The sequence below is a fragment of the Chiloscyllium punctatum genome, chromosome 28 (genome assembly GCF_047496795.1).
Source record: "Chiloscyllium punctatum isolate Juve2018m chromosome 28, sChiPun1.3, whole genome shotgun sequence".
Classification (NCBI taxonomy): Eukaryota; Metazoa; Chordata; class Chondrichthyes; order Orectolobiformes; family Hemiscylliidae; genus Chiloscyllium; species Chiloscyllium punctatum.
In genome coordinates this window covers 16,456,164-16,475,574 of record NC_092766.1, presented here as the reverse complement: position 1 = coordinate 16,475,574, position 19,411 = coordinate 16,456,164, and the positions used below count along the sequence as shown (strand labels likewise).

Here is a 19,411-nt window from a genome sequence, read left to right as displayed (position 1 = left end):
CAGATGGACAATAGCGATCATAACAGACGGATAATAGTGATCATAACAGATGGACAAAAGCGATCACAACAGACTGACAATAGTGATCACAACAGATGGACAATAGTGATCACAACAGATGGACAATAGCGATCATAACAGATGGACAATCGCGATCACAATAGACGGACAATAGCGATCACAATAGACGGACAATAGCGATCATAACAGACGGAAAATAGCGATCACAACAGACGGACAATAGCGATCACAACAGACGGACAATCGCGATCACAACAGATGGACAATAGTGATCATAACAGATGGACAATAGCGATCACAACAGACGGACAATAGCGATCACAATAGACGGACAATAGCGATCATAACAGACGGACAATAGCGATCACAACAGACGGACAATCGCGATCACAACAGACGGACAATCGCGATCACAACAGACAGACAATCGCGATCACAACAGATGGACAATAGTGATCATAACAGATGGACAATCGCGATCACAACAGACGGACAATAGTGATCATAACAGATGGACAATAGCGATCACAACAGACGGACAATAGCGATCATAACAGACGGACAATAACGATCGCAACAGACGGACAATAACGATCATAACAGACGGGCAATAGCGATCACAACAGACGGGCAATAGCGATCACAACAGACGGACAATAGCGATCATAACAGATGGACAATAGCAATCATAACAGATGAACAATCGCGATCATAACAGATGGACAATCGTGATCACAACAGACGGACAATAGTGATCACAACAGACAGGCAATAGCGATCACAACAGATGGACAATAGCGATCACAACAGACGGACAATAGCGATCATAACAGACAGGCAATAGAGATCATAACAGACGGGCAATAGCGATCAAACAGACAGACAATAGCGATCATAACAGATGGACATTCGCGATCACAACAGACAGACAATCGCGATCATAACAGATGGACAATAGCGATCATAACAGACAGACAATCGCGATCATAACAGATGGACAATAGCGATCATAACAGACAGGCAATAGCGATCATAACAGACGGACAATAGTGATCATAACAGACAGGCAATAGTGATCATAACAGACAGACAATTGTGATCATAACAGATGGACATTTGCGTTCACAATAGACAGACAATCGCGATCATAACAGACAGGCAGTAGCGATCATAACAGACAGACAATAGCGATCACAGCAGACAGACATTCGCGATCACAACAGACAGACAATAGCGATCATAACAGACAGGCAATAGCGATCACAACAGACAGACAATTGTGATCATAACAGACAGACAATTGTGATCATAACAGACGGAGAATAGCGATCCCAGGGGTCTGCGATCTGTTAGGGGCGTAGCTTTAAGATGAAAGGGGAAAGATACCTGAGGGGCAACATTTTCACACAGAGGGTGGTGCGTGTATGGAACGAGCTGCCAGTGGAAGTGATGGAGGCTGGTACAATGACAGTATTTAAAAGGCATCTGGATGGGGACATAAGGGTTTGAGGGATATGGGCTAAGTGCTGGCAAATTGGACTGGATGAGGTTAGGATATCTGGTGGACAGGTTGGGCCGAAGGGTCTGTTTCCATGCTGTACATCTCTATGACTGTATGATTTTGAGATTTGCGTCTCAGGGTGGTTAAGGGAGTGTTGGCCTTCATCACTCAGACCTTTGAGTACAGGACTTAGGGACGTCATGTTGGGGTTGTACAGGACATTGGTGATGCTGCGTCTGGAGAACTGTGTCCAGTTCTGGTCGCCCGGTTACAGGAAGGAGATTATTAAACTGGAGAGGGTTCAGAAGAGATTTACCAGGATGTTGCCAGGAATGCGGGGAGGGCAGTTTGAATTATAAGGAGATACTGGGACTTTTTCTAACTGAAGGATAGAGAATTGAGGAGCGACCTTAGAGAGGTTTATAAAATCACGAGGGGGCAAAGAGGGGGCGTTTTTTTTCCCCTAAGATGAGGGCTTTCAAGACGAGAGAGCGCATTTCTAAGGCAAGGAGAGAGAGTTTTAAAAAAATACGAGAGGGGCAAATCTTTTTACACAGAGGGTGGTCCGTGTTTGGAATGAAATCCCAGAGGAAGTGGTGGACGAGGTGACAGGAACAACGTTTAAAAGCCGTTTGAGTCAAGTACGTGAATCAGAAAGGGATATGGGTCAGGAGCAGGCAGGCAGGACGAGTGTAGTTTGGGGCTGACAGTGGGCATGGGGGTCTTTTCCCCCCCTGGGGTGGGGGGAGTCCAGAACTAGAGGGGCATAGGTTCAGGGTGAGAGGGGACAGGGACCTGAGGGGCAACTTTTTCACACAGAGGGTGGTACGTGTATGGAATGAGCTGCCAGAGGAAGTTGTGGAGGCTGGGACAATGACAGCATTTAAAAGGCATCTGGATGGGGACGTGAATAGGAAGGGTTTGGGGGGATATGGGCCAAGTGCTGGCGAGTGGGACTAGATTAGGAGGGATATCTGGGTCGGCATGGAGGGCCGAAGGGTCTGTTTCCATGCTGGGAAGGGGAATGGGGAGGAATAGCTGGGGCGCTGACCCTCCGACAGCGCCCACTCCCTCAGCGCTGACCCTCCGACAGCGCCCCCTCCCTCAGCACTGACCCTCCGACAGCGCCCACTCCCTCAGCCCTGACCCACCCACAGCGCCCGCTCCCTCAGCACTGACCCTCCGACACAGCCCGCTCCCTCAGCACTGACCCTCCGACAGCACCCACTCCCTCAGCACTGACCCTCCGACACAGCCCGCTCCCTCAGCACTGACCCTCCGACAGCACCCACTCCCTCAGCACTGACCCTCCGACAGCACCCACTCCCTCAGCACTGACCCTCCGACAGACCACACTCCCTCAGCACTGACCCTCTGACAGGCCATTCAGCCTTGCATTTCTGCTGGACCCCTGGAGGGTCCTCCCGATCTCTCTTCATCTCAAGCTGCCCTCCATAACCTCCGCCTCCCAGCTCGCTCTGCCTCCTTTCCCCGGATGTCTTGTTCCATGACCCGTGTGTCTCCTCACCGTGGACTGGGGGGGGTCGTGGGGGGGGGGGGGGACAATGTGGGGAAATGTGTGAGTGTTGCCAGCACGCTGCCCAGGAGCCGAGGGAAGGAGGGTCAGCGATTGTGAGGGATGCTGTGTATCGGGGGGTGGTGGGGGGGGGGGGGGGGGCGAGGGAGGGACGGTGAGGGGGGAGGGGTGGACCTGCCTCCTGTTTGTAACAGCTGCCTCTTTTCCTCAGTCATCCAGTTGTTCTGCCTCATCCCGACCTACATCAAGGACCAACTGACCAAGCGAGTGGCAGAACGTGAGTTCTCCGTTGTATTGTTAGCCCCCCCCCCCACTGTTTTAGAACCCGCTCCCTCAGCACTGACCCTCCGACAGCGCCCACTCCCTCAACACTGACCCTCCGACACAGCCTGCTCCCTCAGCACTGACCCTCCGACAGCGCCCGCTCCCTCAGCACTGACCCTCCCACAGCGCCCGCTCCCTCAGCACTGACCCTCCGACAGCGCCCGCTCCCTCAGCACTGACCCTCCCACAGCGCCCGCTCCCTCAGCACTGACCCTCCGACAGCGCCCACTCCCTCAGCACTGACCCTCCGACACAGCCCGCTCCCTCAGCACTGACACTCCAACACAGCCTGCTCCCTCAGCACTGACCCTCCGATACAGCCTGCTCCCTCAGCGCTGACCCTCTGACACAGCCTGCTCCCTCAGCACTGACCCTCCCACAGCGCCCGCTCCCTCAGCACTGACCCTCCAACAGTGCCCGCTCCCTCAGCGCTGACCCTCAGACAGCACCCGCTCCCTCAGCGCTGACCCTCCCACAGCGCCCGCTCCCTCAGCGCTGACCCTCCGACAGTGCCCACTCCCTCAGCACTGACCCTCCCACAGCGCCCTCCCCCTTCAGCACTGACCCTCCGACAGTGCCCACCCCCTCAGCGCTGACCCTCCGACAGCGCCCACTCCCTCAGCACTGACCCTCCGACAGTGCCCACTCCCTCAGCGCTGACCCTCCCACAGCCCCCACTCCCTCAGCACTGACCCTCCGACAGTGCCCGCTCCCTCAGCACTGACCCTCCCACAGCGCCCACCCCCTCAGCGCTGACCCTCCGACAGCGCCCACTCCCTCAGCACTGACCCTCCCACAGCGCCCACTCCCTCAGCACGACCACAGGGAATGTCCCTCTGTATTCCAAGACGAGGGAGGGGGCTACAGCCAATCACGTCCCCAGAACCTGATGGGCTGAAGGGTCCCTGACTAGGAACCCAGTTGGGAACCATCGCTTTGGCTCCCAATTCCTTGTCATCCCAAAATCCTCACTCTCACCTTCGTGTTGTTGCGTTTCTCCCAAGCCATCTCGGACGCCCTGGACAAAGTGGCACAGGAATTTAAGTTCAACATTTCCATCCAGTACCACTACCACCTCCACGCCAACCATTCCAAGAGTTTCTCCGACATCGCCCTGGACATCATGGAGGAGATCCGAGGGCGCGTTGGCGTTGTCTATGAAGCCATGGGCATTTTTGGCTACAGTTCCACCATCATCATGATCTACCTGTACATTCAGTGAGTCAGAAATTGTTCAGACATATTCATTTACGGGGGTATGCGCTCAACAAGATGGCACCTCTCAGCCACTCCTGGCGCAGCACCGAAACAGGCCATTCGGCCACTCCGAACTGCACTGGTCTTGCTGCTCTCACATTATCATCTCCCCCCACTCCGCGTGGAGCGGGTCCCCCATTCTCCCCCCCGCAACTTCACGTGGGAGCCATGTGGTGATATTGGGGACAGTCAGTATCGGATGTGGTGATATTGGGGACAGTCAGTATCGGATGTGGTGATATTGGGGACAGTCAGTATCGGATGTGGTGATATTGGGGGACAGTCAGTATCGGATGTGGTGATATTGGGGGACAGTCAGAATCTGATGTAGTGGTATTGGGGTAAGTCAGTATCTGATGTGGTGATATTGGGACACAGCCAGTATCTGATATGGTGATATTGGGGCAGTCAGTATCTGATGTGGTGATACTGGGGACACTCAGTATATGATGTGGTGATATTGGGTACAGTCAGTATCTGATGTGGTGATATTGGGGCACAGTCAGTATCTGATGTGGTGATACTGGGGACACTCAGTATATGATGTGGTGATATTGGGTACAGTCAGTATCTGATGTGGTGATATTGGGGACAGTCAGTATCTGATGTGGTGATATTGGGTGACAGTCAGGATCTGATGTGGTGATATTTGGGAGAGACAGTATCTGATGTGGTTATATTGGGGGACAGTCAGTATCTGATGTGGTGATATTGGGGGACAGTCAGTATCGGATGTGGTGATATTGGGGACAGTCAGTATCTGATGTGGTGATATTGGGGTACTGTCAGTATCTGATGTGGTGATATTGGGGTCAGTCAGTATATGATGTGGTGACATTGAGTGACAGTCAATGATGTGATATTGGGGGACAGTCAGTATCTGATGTGGTGATATTGGGGTCAGTCAGTATCTGATGTGGTGATATTGGGACACAGTCAGTATCTGATGTGGTGATATTGGGGTCAGTCAGTATCTGATGTGGTGATATTGGGGACAGTCAATATCCAATGTGGTGATATTGGGGGAGAGTCAGTATCTGATGTGGTGATATTGGGGGACAGTGAGTATCTGATGTGGTGATATTGGGTACAGTCAGTATCTGATGTGGTGATATTGGGAGACAGTCAGTATCTGATGTGGTGATATTGGGTACAGTCAGTATCTGATGTAGTGATATTGGGTGACAGACAGTATCTGATGTGGTGATATTGGGGACAGTCAGTATCTGATGTGGTGATATTGGGGTCAGTCAGCATATAATGTGGTTACATTGGGGGACAGTCAATGATGTGATATTGGGGGACAGTCTGTATATGATGTGGTGATATTGGGGGACAGTCAGTATCTGATGTGGTGTTATTGGGGGACAGTGAGTATCTGATGTGATATTGGGGGACAGTCAGTATCTGATGTGGTGATATTGGGGGACAGTGAGTATCTGATGTGATATAGGGGGACAGTCAGTATCTGATGGGGTGATATTGGATGACAGTCAGTATCTGATGTGGTGATACTGGGGACAGTCAGTATCTGATGTGGTGACATTGGGGACAGTCAATATCCGATGTGGTGATATTGGAACACAGTCAGTATCTGATGTGGTGATATTGGGCGCATCCGTATCTGATGTGGTGATATTGGGGTCAGTCTGTGTATGATGTAGTGATATTGGGGTACTGTCAGTATCTGATGTGGTGATATTGGGGACACTCTGTATCGGATGTGGTGATATTGGGGACAGTCAGAATCTGATGTGGTGATATTGGGGGACAGACAGTGTCTGACGTGATATTGGGGGACAGTCAGTATCTGATGTGATGATATTGGGGACAGTCAGTATCTGATGTGGTGATATTGGGACACAGTCAGTATCTGATGTGGTGATACTGGGAACAATCATTATCTGATGTGGTGATATTGGGGGACAGTCAGTATCTGATGTGGTGATATTGGGGGACAGTCAGTGTCTGACGTGAGATTGGGGGACAGTCAGTATCTGATGTGGTGATATTGGGGTTAGTCAGTATATGATGTGGTTACATTGGGTGACAGTGAATGATGTGATATTGGGGGACAGTCTGTATCTGATGTGGTGATATTGGGTGACAGTCAGTATCTGATATGGTGATATTGGGGGACAGTCAGTATCTGATGTGGTGATATTGGGGTCAGTCAGTATCTGATGTGGTGATATTGGGGGACAGACAGTTTCTGATGTGGTGATATTGGGGGACAGTCAGTATCTGATGTGTTGAAATTGGGGTCAGTCAGTTAATGATATGGTGACATTGAGTGACAGTCAATGATGTGATATTGGGGGACAGTCTGTACCTGATGTGGTGATATTGGGGACAATCAGTATCTGATGTGGTGATATTGGGTGACAGTCAGTATCTGAAGTGGTGATATTGGGGTCAGTCAGTATATGATGTGGTGCCATTGAGTGACAGTCAATGATGTGATATTGGGGGACAGTCTGTGACTGATGTGGTGATATTGGGGACAATCAGTATCTGAGGTGGTGATATTGGGGTCAGTCAGTATCTGATGTGGTGATATTGGGGGACAGTGAGTATCTGATGTGATATTGGGGGACAGTCAGTATCTGATGTGGTGATATTGGGTACAGTCAGTATGTGATGTGGTGATATTGGGGGACAGACAGTATCTGATGTGGTGATATTGGGGTACTGTCAATATCTGATGTGGTGATATTGGGACACAGTCAGTATCTGATGTGGTGATATTCGGGACACTCAGTATCTGATGTGGTGATATTGGGTGACAGTCAGTATCGGATGTGGTGATATTGGGTGACAGTCAGTATCTGATGTGGTTATATTGGATGACTGTCAGTATCTGATGTGGTGATACTGGGACACAGTCAGTATCTGATGTGGTAATATTGGGAACAGTCAGTATCTGATGTGGTGATACTGGGGACACTCAGTATCTGATGTGGTGATATTTTGGACAGTCAGTATCTGATGTGGTGATATTGGGCGCAGTCCGTATCTGATGTGGTGATATTGGGGGCAGTCAGTATATGATGTGGTGATATTGGGGACACTCTGTATCTGATGTGGTGATATTGGGGACAGTCAGTATCTGATGTGGTGATATTGGGGGACAGTCAATATCCGATGTGGTGATATTGGGGACAGTCAGTATCTGATGTGGTGATATTGGGGTACTGTCAGTATCTCATGTGTTTATATTGGGGGACAGTCAGTATCTGATGTGATGATATTGGGGTCAGTCAGTATCTGATGTGGCGACATTGAGTGACAGTCAATGATGTGATATTGGGGGACAGTCAGTATCTGATGTGGTGATATTGGGGTCAGTCAGTATATGATGTGGTTACATTGGGTGACAGTCAGTATCTGATGTGGTGATATTGGGGGACAGTCAGTATCTGATGTGGTGATATTGGGGACAATCAGTATCTGATGTGGTGATATTGGATGACTGTCAGTATCTGATGTGGTGATATTGGATGACTGTCAGTTTCTGATGTGCTGATATTGGGGGACAGTCAGTATCTGATGTGGTGATATTGGGTGACAGTCAGGAGTTGATGTGGTGATATTGGGGACAGTCAGTATCTGATGTGGTGATATTGGGTGACACTCAGTATCTGATGTGGTGATATTGGGGACAGTCAGTATCTGATGTGGTGATACTGGGGTACTGTCAGTATCTCATGTGTTTATATTGGGGGACAGTCAGTATCTGATGTGATGATATTGGGGTCAGACAGTATATGATGTGGTTAAATTGGGTGACAGTCAGTATCTGATGTGATGATACTGGGGACAGTCAATATCCGATGTGGTGATATTGGGTGACAGTCAGTATCTGATGTGGTGATATTGGGGGCAGTCAATATATGATGTGGTGATACTGGGGACACTCAGTATCTGATGTGGTGATATTGGGACACAGTCAGTATCTGATGTGGTGATATTGGGGACAGTCAATATCCGAAGTGGTGATATTGGGTGACAGTCAGTATCTGATGTGCTGATATTGGGGGCAGTCAGTATCTGTTGTGGTGATACTGGGAACACTCAGTATCTGATGTGGTGATATTGGGGGACAGTCAGTATCTGACGTGATATTGGGGGACAGTCAGTATCTGATGTGGTGATATTGGGGACAGTCAATATCCGAAGTGGTGATATTGGGTGACAGTCAGTATCTGATGTGCTGATATTGGGGGCAGTCAGTATCTGTTGTGGTGATATTGGGGGCAGTCAGTATCTGTTGTGGTGATACTGGGAACACTCAGTATCTGATGTGGTGATATTGGGGGACAGTCAGTGTCTGACGTGATATTGGGGGACAGACAGTATCTGATGTGGTGATATTGGGGACAGTCAGTATATGATGTGGTTACATTGGGTGACAGTCAGTATCTGATGTGGTGATATTGGGGGACAGTCAGTATCTGATGTGGTGATACTGGGAACACGCAGTATCTGATGTGGTGGTATTGGGGGACAGTGAGTATCTGATGTGATATTGGGGAACAATCAGTATCTGATGTGGTGATATTGGGACACAGTCATTATCTGATGTGGTTACATTGGGTGACAGTCAGTATCTGATGTGATATTAGGGACAGTCAGTATCTGATGTGGCGATATTGGGACACAGTCATTATCTGATGTGGTTACATTGGGTGACAGTCAGTATCTGATGTGGTGATACTGGGGACACAGTCATTATCTGATGTGGTGATACTGGGGACACTCAGTATCTGATGTGGTGATATTGGGGTCAGTCAGTATACGATGTGGATACATTGGGCGACAGTCAGTACCTGATGTGGTGATATTGGATGACTGTCAGTATCTGATGTGGTGATACTGGGGACACTCAGTATCTGATGTGGTGATATTGGGGGACAGTCAGTATCTGGTGTGGTGATATTGGGTGACAGTCAGTATCTGATGTGGTGATATTCGGGGCAGTCAGTATCTGATGTGGTGATACTGGGGACACTCAGTGTCTGATGTGGTGTTATTGGGGTCAGTCAGTATCTGATGTGGTGATATTCGGGGACAGTCAGTATCTAATGTGGTGATATTGGATGACTGTCAGTATCTGATGTAGTGATATTGGGGTAAGTCAGTATCTGATGTGGTGATAGTGGGGTTAGTCAGTGTATGATATGTTGATATTGCGTAACAGTCAGTATCTGATGTGATATTAGGGACAGTCAGTTTCTGATGTGGTGATATTGGGGGACAGTCAGTATCTGATGTGGTGATATTGGATGACTGTCGGTATCTGATGTGGTAATACTGGGGACACTCAGTATCTGATGTGGTGATATTGGGGGACAGTCAGTATCTGGTGTGGTGATTTTGGGGACACTCAGTATCTGATGTGGTGATATTGGGGTCAGTCAGTGTATGATATGTTGGCATTGGGTAACAGTCAGTATCTGATGTGATATTCGGGACAGTCAGTATCTGATGTGGTGATATTGGGGGACAGTCAGTATCTGATGCGATATTGGGGGACAGTCAGTATCTGGTGTGGTGATACTGGGACACAGTCATTATCTGATGTGGTGATACTGGGGACACTCAGTATCTGATGTGGTGATACTGGGACACAGTCATTATCTGATGTGGTAATATTGGGGTTAGTCAGTATATGATGTGGTGATACTGGGGACAGTCAGTTAATGATGTGGTGACATTGAGTGACAGTCAATGATGTGATATTGGGGGACAGTCTGAATCTGATGTGGTGATATTGGGGACAATCAGTATCTGATGTGGTGATATTGGGGTCAGTCAGTATATGATGTGGATACATTGGGCGACAGTCAGTTTCTGATGTGGTGATATTGGGGTTCAGTCAGTATCTGATGTGGTGATATTGGGGTCAGTCAGTGTATGATATGTTGACATTGGGTAAAAGTCAGTGTCTGATGTGATATTAGGGACAGTCAGTATCTGATGTGGTGATATTGGATGACTGTCAGTATCTGATGTGGTGATACTGGGGACACTCAGTATCTGATGTGGTGATATTGGGGGACAGTCAGTATCTGGTGTGGTGATATTGGGTGACAGTCAGTATCTGATGTGGTGATATTGGGGGCAGTCAGTATCTGATGTGGTGATACTGGGGACACTCAGTATCTGATGTGGTGATATTGGGGACGATCAGTATCTGATGTGGTGATATTGGGGTCAGTCAGTATGTGATGTGGATACATTGGGTGACAGTCAGTACCTGATGTGGTGATATTGGATGACTGTCAGTATCTGATGTGGTGATATTGGATGACTGTCAGTTTCTGATGTGCTGATATTGGGGGACAGTCAGTATTTGATGTGGTGATATTGGGTGACAGTCAGGAGTTGATGTGGTGATATTGGGGACAGTCAGTATCTGATGTGGTGATATTGGGTGACACTCAGTATCTGATGTGGTGATATTGGGGACAGTCAGTATCTGATGTGGTGATATTGGGGTACTGTCAGTATCTGATGTGCTGATATTGGGGGCAGTCAGTATCTGGTGTGGTGATACTGGGACACAGTCATTATCTGATGTGGTGATACTGGGGACACTCAGTATCTGATGTGGTGATACTGGGACACAGTCATTATCTGATGTGGTAATATTGGGGTTAGTCAGTATATGATGTGGTGATACTGGGGACAGTCAGTTAATGATGTGGTGACATTGAGTGACAGTCAATGATGTGATATTGGGGGACAGTCTGAATCTGATGTGGTGATACTGGGGACACTCAGTATCTGATGTGGTGATATTGGGGACGATCAGTATCTGATGTGGTGATATTGGGGTCAGTCAGTATGTGATGTGGATACATTGGGCGACAGTCAGTACCTGATGTGGTGATATTGGATGACTGTCAGTATCTGATGTGGTGATATTGGATGACTGTCAGTTTCTGATGTGCTGATATTGGGGGACAGTCAGTATTTGATGTGGTGATATTGGGTGACAGTCAGGAGTTGATGTGGTGATATTGGGGACAGTCAGTATCTGATGTGGTGATATTGGGTGACACTCAGTATCTGATGTGGTGATATTGGGGACAGTCAGTATCTGATGTGGTGATATTGGGGTACTGTCAGTATCTGATGTGCTGATATTGGGGGCAGTCAGTATCTGTTGTGGTGATACTGGGAACACTCAGTATCTGATGTGGTGATATTGGGGGACAGTCAGTATCTGACGTGATATTGGGGGACAGTCAGTATCTGATGTGGTGATATTGGGTGACAGTCAGGAGTTGATGTGGTGATATTGGGGACAGTCAGTATCTGATGTGGTGATATTGGGTGACACTCAGTATCTGATGTGGTGATATTGGGGACAGTCTGTATCTGATGTGGTGATATTGGGGTACTGTCAGTATCTCATGTGTTTATATTGGGGGACAGTCAGTATCTGATGTGATGATATTGGGGTCAGACAGTATATGATGTGGTTAAATTGGGTGACAGTCAGTATCTGATGTGATGATACTGGGGACAGTCAATATCCGATGTGGTGATATTGGGTGACAGTCAGTATCTGATGTGGTGATATTGGGGGCAGTCAATATATGATGTGGTGATACTGGGGACACTCAGTATCTGATGTGGTGATATTGGGACACAGTCAGTATCTGATGTGGTGATATTGGGGACAGTCAATATCCGAAGTGGTGATATTGGGTGACAGTCATTATCTGATGTGCTGATATTGGGGGCAGTCAGTATCTGTTGTGGTGATACTGGGAACACTCAGTATCTGATGTGGTGATATTGGGGGACAGTCAGTATCTGACGTGATATTGGGGGACAGTCAGTATCTGATGTGGTGATATTGGGGACAGTCAATATCCGAAGTGGTGATATTGGGTGACAGTCAGTATCTGATGTGCTGATATTGGGGGCAGTCAGTATCTGTTGTGGTGATATTGGGGGCAGTCAGTATCTGTTGTGGTGATACTGGGAACACTCAGTATCTGATGTGGTGATATTGGGGGACAGTCAGTGTCTGACGTGATATTGGGTGACAGACAGTATCTGATGTGGTGATATTGGGGACAGTCAGTATATGATGTGGTTACATTGGGTGACAGTCAGTATCTGATGTGGTGATATTGGGGGACAGTCAGTATCTGATGTGGTGATACTGGGAACACGCAGTATCTGATGTGGTGGTATTGGGGGACAGTGAGTATCTGATGTGATATTGGGGAACAATCAGTATCTGATGTGGTGATATTGGGACACAGTCATTATCTGATGTGGTTACATTGGGTGACAGTCAGTATCTGATGTGATATTAGGGACAGTCAGTATCTGATGTGGCGATATTGGGACACAGTCATTATCTGATGTGGTTACATTGGGTGACAGTCAGTATCTGATGTGGTGATACTGGGGACACAGTCATTATCTGATGTGGTGATACTGGGGACACTCAGTATCTGATGTGGTGATATTGGGGTCAGTCAGTATATGATGTGGATACATTGGGCGACAGTCAGTACCTGATGTGGTGATATTGGATGACTGTCAGTATCTGATGTGGTGATACTGGGGACACTCAGTATCTGATGTGGTGATATTGGGGGACAGTCAGTATCTGGTGTGGTGATATTGGGTGACAGTCAGTATCTGATGTGGTGATATTCGGGGCAGTCAGTATCTGATGTGGTGATACTGGGGACACTCAGTGTCTGATGTGGTGTTATTGGGGTCAGTCAGTATCTGATGTGGTGATATTCGGGGACAGTCAGTATCTAATGTGGTGATATTGGATGACTGTCAGTATCTGATGTAGTGATATTGGGGTAAGTCAGTATCTGATGTGATGATATTGGACACAGTCAGTATCTGATGTGGTAATATTGGGTGACAGTCAGTATCTGATGTGGTGATAGTGGGGTTAGTCAGTGTATGATATGTTGATATTGCGTAACAGTCAGTATCTGATGTGATATTAGGGACAGTCAGTATCTGATGTGGTGATATTGGGGGACAGTCAGTATCTGATGTGGTGATATTGGATGACTGTCGGTATCTGATGTGGTGATACTGGGGACACTCAGTATCTGATGTGGTGATATTGGGGGACAGTCAGTATCTGGTGTGGTGATTTTGGGGACACTCAGTATCTGATGTGGTGATATTGGGGTCAGTCAGTGTATGATATGTTGGCATTGGGTAACAGTCAGTATCTGATGTGATATTCGGGACAGTCAGTATCTGATGTGGTGATATTGGGGGACAGTCAGTATCTGATGCGATATTGGGGGACAGTCAGTATCTGGTGTGGTGATACTGGGACACAGTCATTATCTGATGTGGTGATACTGGGGACACTCAGTATCTAATGTGGTGATACTGGGACACAGTCATTATCTGATGTGGTAATATTGGGGTTAGTCAGTATATGATGTGGTGATACTGGGGACAGTCAGTTAATGATGTGGTGACATTGAGTGACAGTCAATGATGTGATAATGGGGGACAGTCTGAATCTGATGTGGTGATATTGGGGACAATCAGTATCTGATGTGGTGATATTGGGGTCAGTCAGTATATGATGTGGATACATTGGGCGACAGTCAGTATCTGATGTGGTGATATTGGATGACTGTCAGTATCTGATGTGGTGATATTGGGGGACAGTCAGTATCTGGTGTGGTGATATTGGATGACACTCAGTATCTGATGTGGTGTTATTAGGGTCAGTCAGTATCTGATGTGGTGATATTGGGACACAGTCAGTATCTGATGTGGTGATATTGGGGTTCAGTCAGTATCTGATGTGGTGATATTGAACACAGTCAGTATCTGATGTGGTAAAATTGGGAACAGTCAATATCCGATGTCGTGATATTGGGTGACAGTCAGTATCTGATGTGGTGATATTGGGGTCAGTCAGTGTATGATATGTTGACATTGGGTAAAAGTCAGTATCTGATGTGATATTAGGGACAGTCAGTATCTGATGTGGTGATATTGGATGACTGTCAGTATCTGATGTGGTGATACTGGGGACACTCAGTATCTGATGTGGTGATATTGGGGGACAGTCAGTATCTGGTGTGGTGATATTGGGTGACAGTCAGTATCTGATGTGGTGATATTGGGGGCAGTCAGTATCTGATGTGGTGATACTGGGGACACTCAGTATCTGATGTGGTGATATTGGGGACAATCAGTATCTGATGTGGTGATATTGGGGTCAGTCAGTATATGATGTGGATACATTGGGCGACAGTCAGTACCTGATGTGGTGATATTGGATGACTGTCAGTATCTGATGTGGTGATATTGGGGGACACTCAGTATCTGGTGTGGTGATATTCGGGGCAGTCAGTATCTGATGTGGTGATACTGGGGACACTCAGTGTCTGATGTGGTGTTATTGGGGTCAGTCAGTACCTGATGTGGTGATATTCGGGGACAGTCAGTATCTAATGTGCTGATATTGGGGGCAGTCAGTATCTGTTGTGGTGATATTGGGGGCAGTCAGTGTCTGTTGTGGTGATACTGGGAACACTCAGTATCTGATGTGGTGATATTGGGGGACAGTCAGTGTCTGACGTGATATTGGGGGACAGACAGTATCTGATGTGGTGATATTGGGGACAGTCAGTATATGATGTGGTTACATTGGGTGACAGTCAGTATCTGATGTGGTGATATTGGGGGACAGTCAGTATCTGATGTGGTGATACTGGGAACACGCAGTATCTGATGTGGTGGTATTGGGGGACAGTGAGTATCTGATGTGATATTGGGGAACAATCAGTATCTGATGTGGTGATATTGGGACACAGTCATTATCTGATGTGGTTACATTGGGTGACAGTCAGTATCTGATGTGATATTAGGGACAGTCAGTATCTGATGTGGCGATATTGGGACACAGTCATTATCTGATGTGGTTACATTGGGTGACAGTCAGTATCTGATGTGGTGATACTGGGGACACAGTCATTATCTGATGTGGTGATACTGGGGACACTCAGTATCTGATGTGGTGATATTGGGGTCAGTCAGTATACGATGTGGATACATTGGGCGACAGTCAGTACCTGATGTGGTGATATTGGATGACTGTCAGTATCTGATGTGGTGATACTGGGGGACAGTCAGTATCTGGTGTGGTGATATTGGGTGACAGTCAGTATCTGATGTGGTGATATTCGGGGCAGTCAGTATCTGATGTGGTGATACTGGGGACACTCAGTGTCTGATGTGGTGTTATTGGGGTCAGTCAGTATCTGATGTGGTGATATTCGGGGACAGTCAGTATCTAATGTGGTGATATTGGATGACTGTCAGTATCTGATGTAGTGATATTGGGGTAAGTCAGTATCTGATGTGGTGATAGTGGGGTTAGTCAGTGTATGATATGTTGATATTGCGTAACAGTCAGTATCTGATGTGATATTAGGGACAGTCAGTTTCTGATGTGGTGATATTGGGGGACAGTCAGTATCTGATGTGGTGATATTGGGGGACAGTCAGTATCTGGTGTGGTGATTTTGGGGACACTCAGTATCTGATGTGGTGATACTGGGGACAGTCAGTATCTGATCTGGTGATATTGGGGGACAGTCAGTATCTGGTGTGGTGATTTTGGGGACACTCAGTATCTGATGTGGTGATATTGGGATCAGTCAGTGTATGATATGTTGGCATTGGGTAACAGTCAGTATCTGATGTGATATTCGGGACAGTCAGTATCTGATGTGGTGATATTGGGGGACAGTCAGTATCTGATGCGATATTGGGGGACAGTCAGTATCTGGTGTGGTGATACTGGGACACAGTCATTATCTGATGTGGTGATACTGGGGACACTCAGTATCTGATGTGGTGATACTGGGACACAGTCATTATCTGATGTGGTAATATTGGGGTTAGTCAGTATATGATGTGGTGATACTGGGGACAGTCAGTTAATGATGTGGTGACATTGAGTGACAGTCAATGATGTGATATTGGGGGACAGTCTGAATCTGATGTGGTGATATTGGGGACAATCAGTATCTGATGTGGTGATATTGGGGTCAGTCAGTATATGATGTGGATACATTGGGCGACAGTCAGTTTCTGATGTGGTGATATTGGGGTTCAGTCAGTATCTGATGTGGTGATATTGGGGTCAGTCAGTGTATGATATGTTGACATTGGGTAAAAGTCAGTGTCTGATGTGATATTAGGGACAGTCAGTATCTGATGTGGTGATATTGGATGACTGTCAGTATCTGATGTGGTGATACTGGGGACACTCAGTATCTGATGTGGTGATATTGGGGGACAGTCAGTATCTGGTGTGGTGATATTGGGTGACAGTCAGTATCTGATGTGGTGATATTGGGGGCAGTCAGTATCTGATGTGGTGATACTGGGGACACTCAGTATCTGATGTGGTGATATTGGGGACGATCAGTATCTGATGTGGTGATATTGGGGTCAGTCAGTATGTGATGTGGATACATTGGGCGACAGTCAGTACCTGATGTGGTGATATTGGATGACTGTCAGTATCTGATGTGGTGATATTGGATGACTGTCAGTTTCTGATGTGCTGATATTGGGGGACAGTCAGTATTTGATGTGGTGATATTGGGTGACAGTCAGGAGTTGATGTGGTGATATTGGGGACAGTCAGTATCTGATGTGGTGATATTGGGTGACACTCAGTATCTGATGTGGTGATATTGGGGACAGTCAGTATCTGATGTGGTGATATTGGGGTACTGTCAGTATCTGATGTGCTGATATTGGGGGCAGTCAGTATCTGTTGTGGTGATACTGGGAACACTCAGTATCTGATGTGGTGATATTGGGGGACAGTCAGTATCTGACGTGATATTGGGGGACAGTCAGTATCTGATGTGGTGATATTGGGTGACAGTCAGGAGTTGATGTGGTGATATTGGGGACAGTCAGTATCTGATGTGGTGATATTGGGTGACACTCAGTATCTGATGTGGTGATATTGGGGACAGTCTGTATCTGATGTGGTGATATTGGGGTACTGTCAGTATCTCATGTGTTTATATTGGGGGACAGTCAGTATCTGATGTGATGATATTGGGGTCAGACAGTATATGATGTGGTTAAATTGGGTGACAGTCAGTATCTGATGTGATGATACTGGGGACAGTCAATATCCGATGTGGTGATATTGGGTGACAGTCAGTATCTGATGTGGTGATATTGGGGGCAGTCAATATATGATGTGGTGATACTGGGGACACTCAGTATCTGATGTGGTGATATTGGGACACAGTCAGTATCTGATGTGGTGATATTGGGGACAGTCAATATCCGAAGTGGTGATATTGGGTGACAGTCATTATCTGATGTGCTGATATTGGGGGCAGTCAGTATCTGTTGTGGTGATACTGGGAACACTCAGTATCTGATGTGGTGATATTGGGGGACAGTCAGTATCTGACGTGATATTGGGGGACAGTCAGTATCTGATGTGGTGATATTGGGGACAGTCAATATCCGAAGTGGTGATATTGGGTGACAGTCAGTATCTGATGTGCTGATATTGGGGGCAGTCAGTATCTGTTGTGGTGATATTGGGGGCAGTCAGTATCTGTTGTGGTGATACTGGGAACACTCAGTATCTGATGTGGTGATATTGGGGGACAGTCAGTGTCTGACGTGATATTGGGTGACAGACAGTATCTGATGTGGTGATATTGGGGACAGTCAGTATATGATGTGGTTACATTGGGTGACAGTCAGTATCTGATGTGGTGATATTGGGGGACAGTCAGTATCTGATGTGGTGATACTGGGAACACGCAGTATCTGATGTGGTGGTATTGGGGGACAGTGAGTATCTGATGTGATATTGGGGAACAATCAGTATCTGATGTGGTGATATTGGGACACAGTCATTATCTGATGTGGTTACATTGGGTGACAGTCAGTATCTGATGTGATATTAGGGACAGTCAGTATCTGATGTGGCGATATTGGGACACAGTCATTATCTGATGTGGTTACATTGGGTGACAGTCAGTATCTGATGTGGTGATACTGGGGACACAGTCATTATCTGATGTGGTGATACTGGGGACACTCAGTATCTGATGTGGTGATATTGGGGTCAGTCAGTATATGATGTGGATACATTGGGCGACAGTCAGTACCTGATGTGGTGATATTGGATGACTGTCAGTATCTGATGTGGTGATACTGGGGACACTCAGTATCTGATGTGGTGATATTGGGGGACAGTCAGTATCTGGTGTGGTGATATTGGGTGACAGTCAGTATCTGATGTGGTGATATTCGGGGCAGTCAGTATCTGATGTGGTGATACTGGGGACACTCAGTGTCTGATGTGGTGTTATTGGGGTCAGTCAGTATCTGATGTGGTGATATTCGGGGACAGTCAGTATCTAATGTGGTGATATTGGATGACTGTCAGTATCTGATGTAGTGATATTGGGGTAAGTCAGTATCTGATGTGATGATATTGGACACAGTCAGTATCTGATGTGGTAATATTGGGTGACAGTCAGTATCTGATGTGGTGATAGTGGGGTTAGTCAGTGTATGATATGTTGATATTGCGTAACAGTCAGTATCTGATGTGATATTAGGGACAGTCAGTATCTGATGTGGTGATATTGGGGGACAGTCAGTATCTGATGTGGTGATATTGGATGACTGTCGGTATCTGATGTGGTGATACTGGGGACACTCAGTATCTGATGTGGTGATAT

The 19,411-nt window shown here is 47.1% G+C and overlaps 1 protein-coding gene across 1 annotated transcript in view; it reads left to right on the top strand.

Annotated features, from left to right (window-relative positions):
- Positions 1–19,411, top strand: part of dcst2 (DC-STAMP domain containing 2) — a 323,844-nt gene that overhangs the window by 1,023 nt on the left and 303,410 nt on the right. Inside the window, exons 2-3 of the mRNA XM_072548765.1 lie at positions 3,271–3,336; positions 4,388–4,601. Of these exons, the coding sequence (XP_072404866.1) occupies positions 3,271–3,336; positions 4,388–4,601 (280 nt within the window). The remainder of the gene's footprint in view (positions 1–3,270; positions 3,337–4,387; positions 4,602–19,411) is intronic.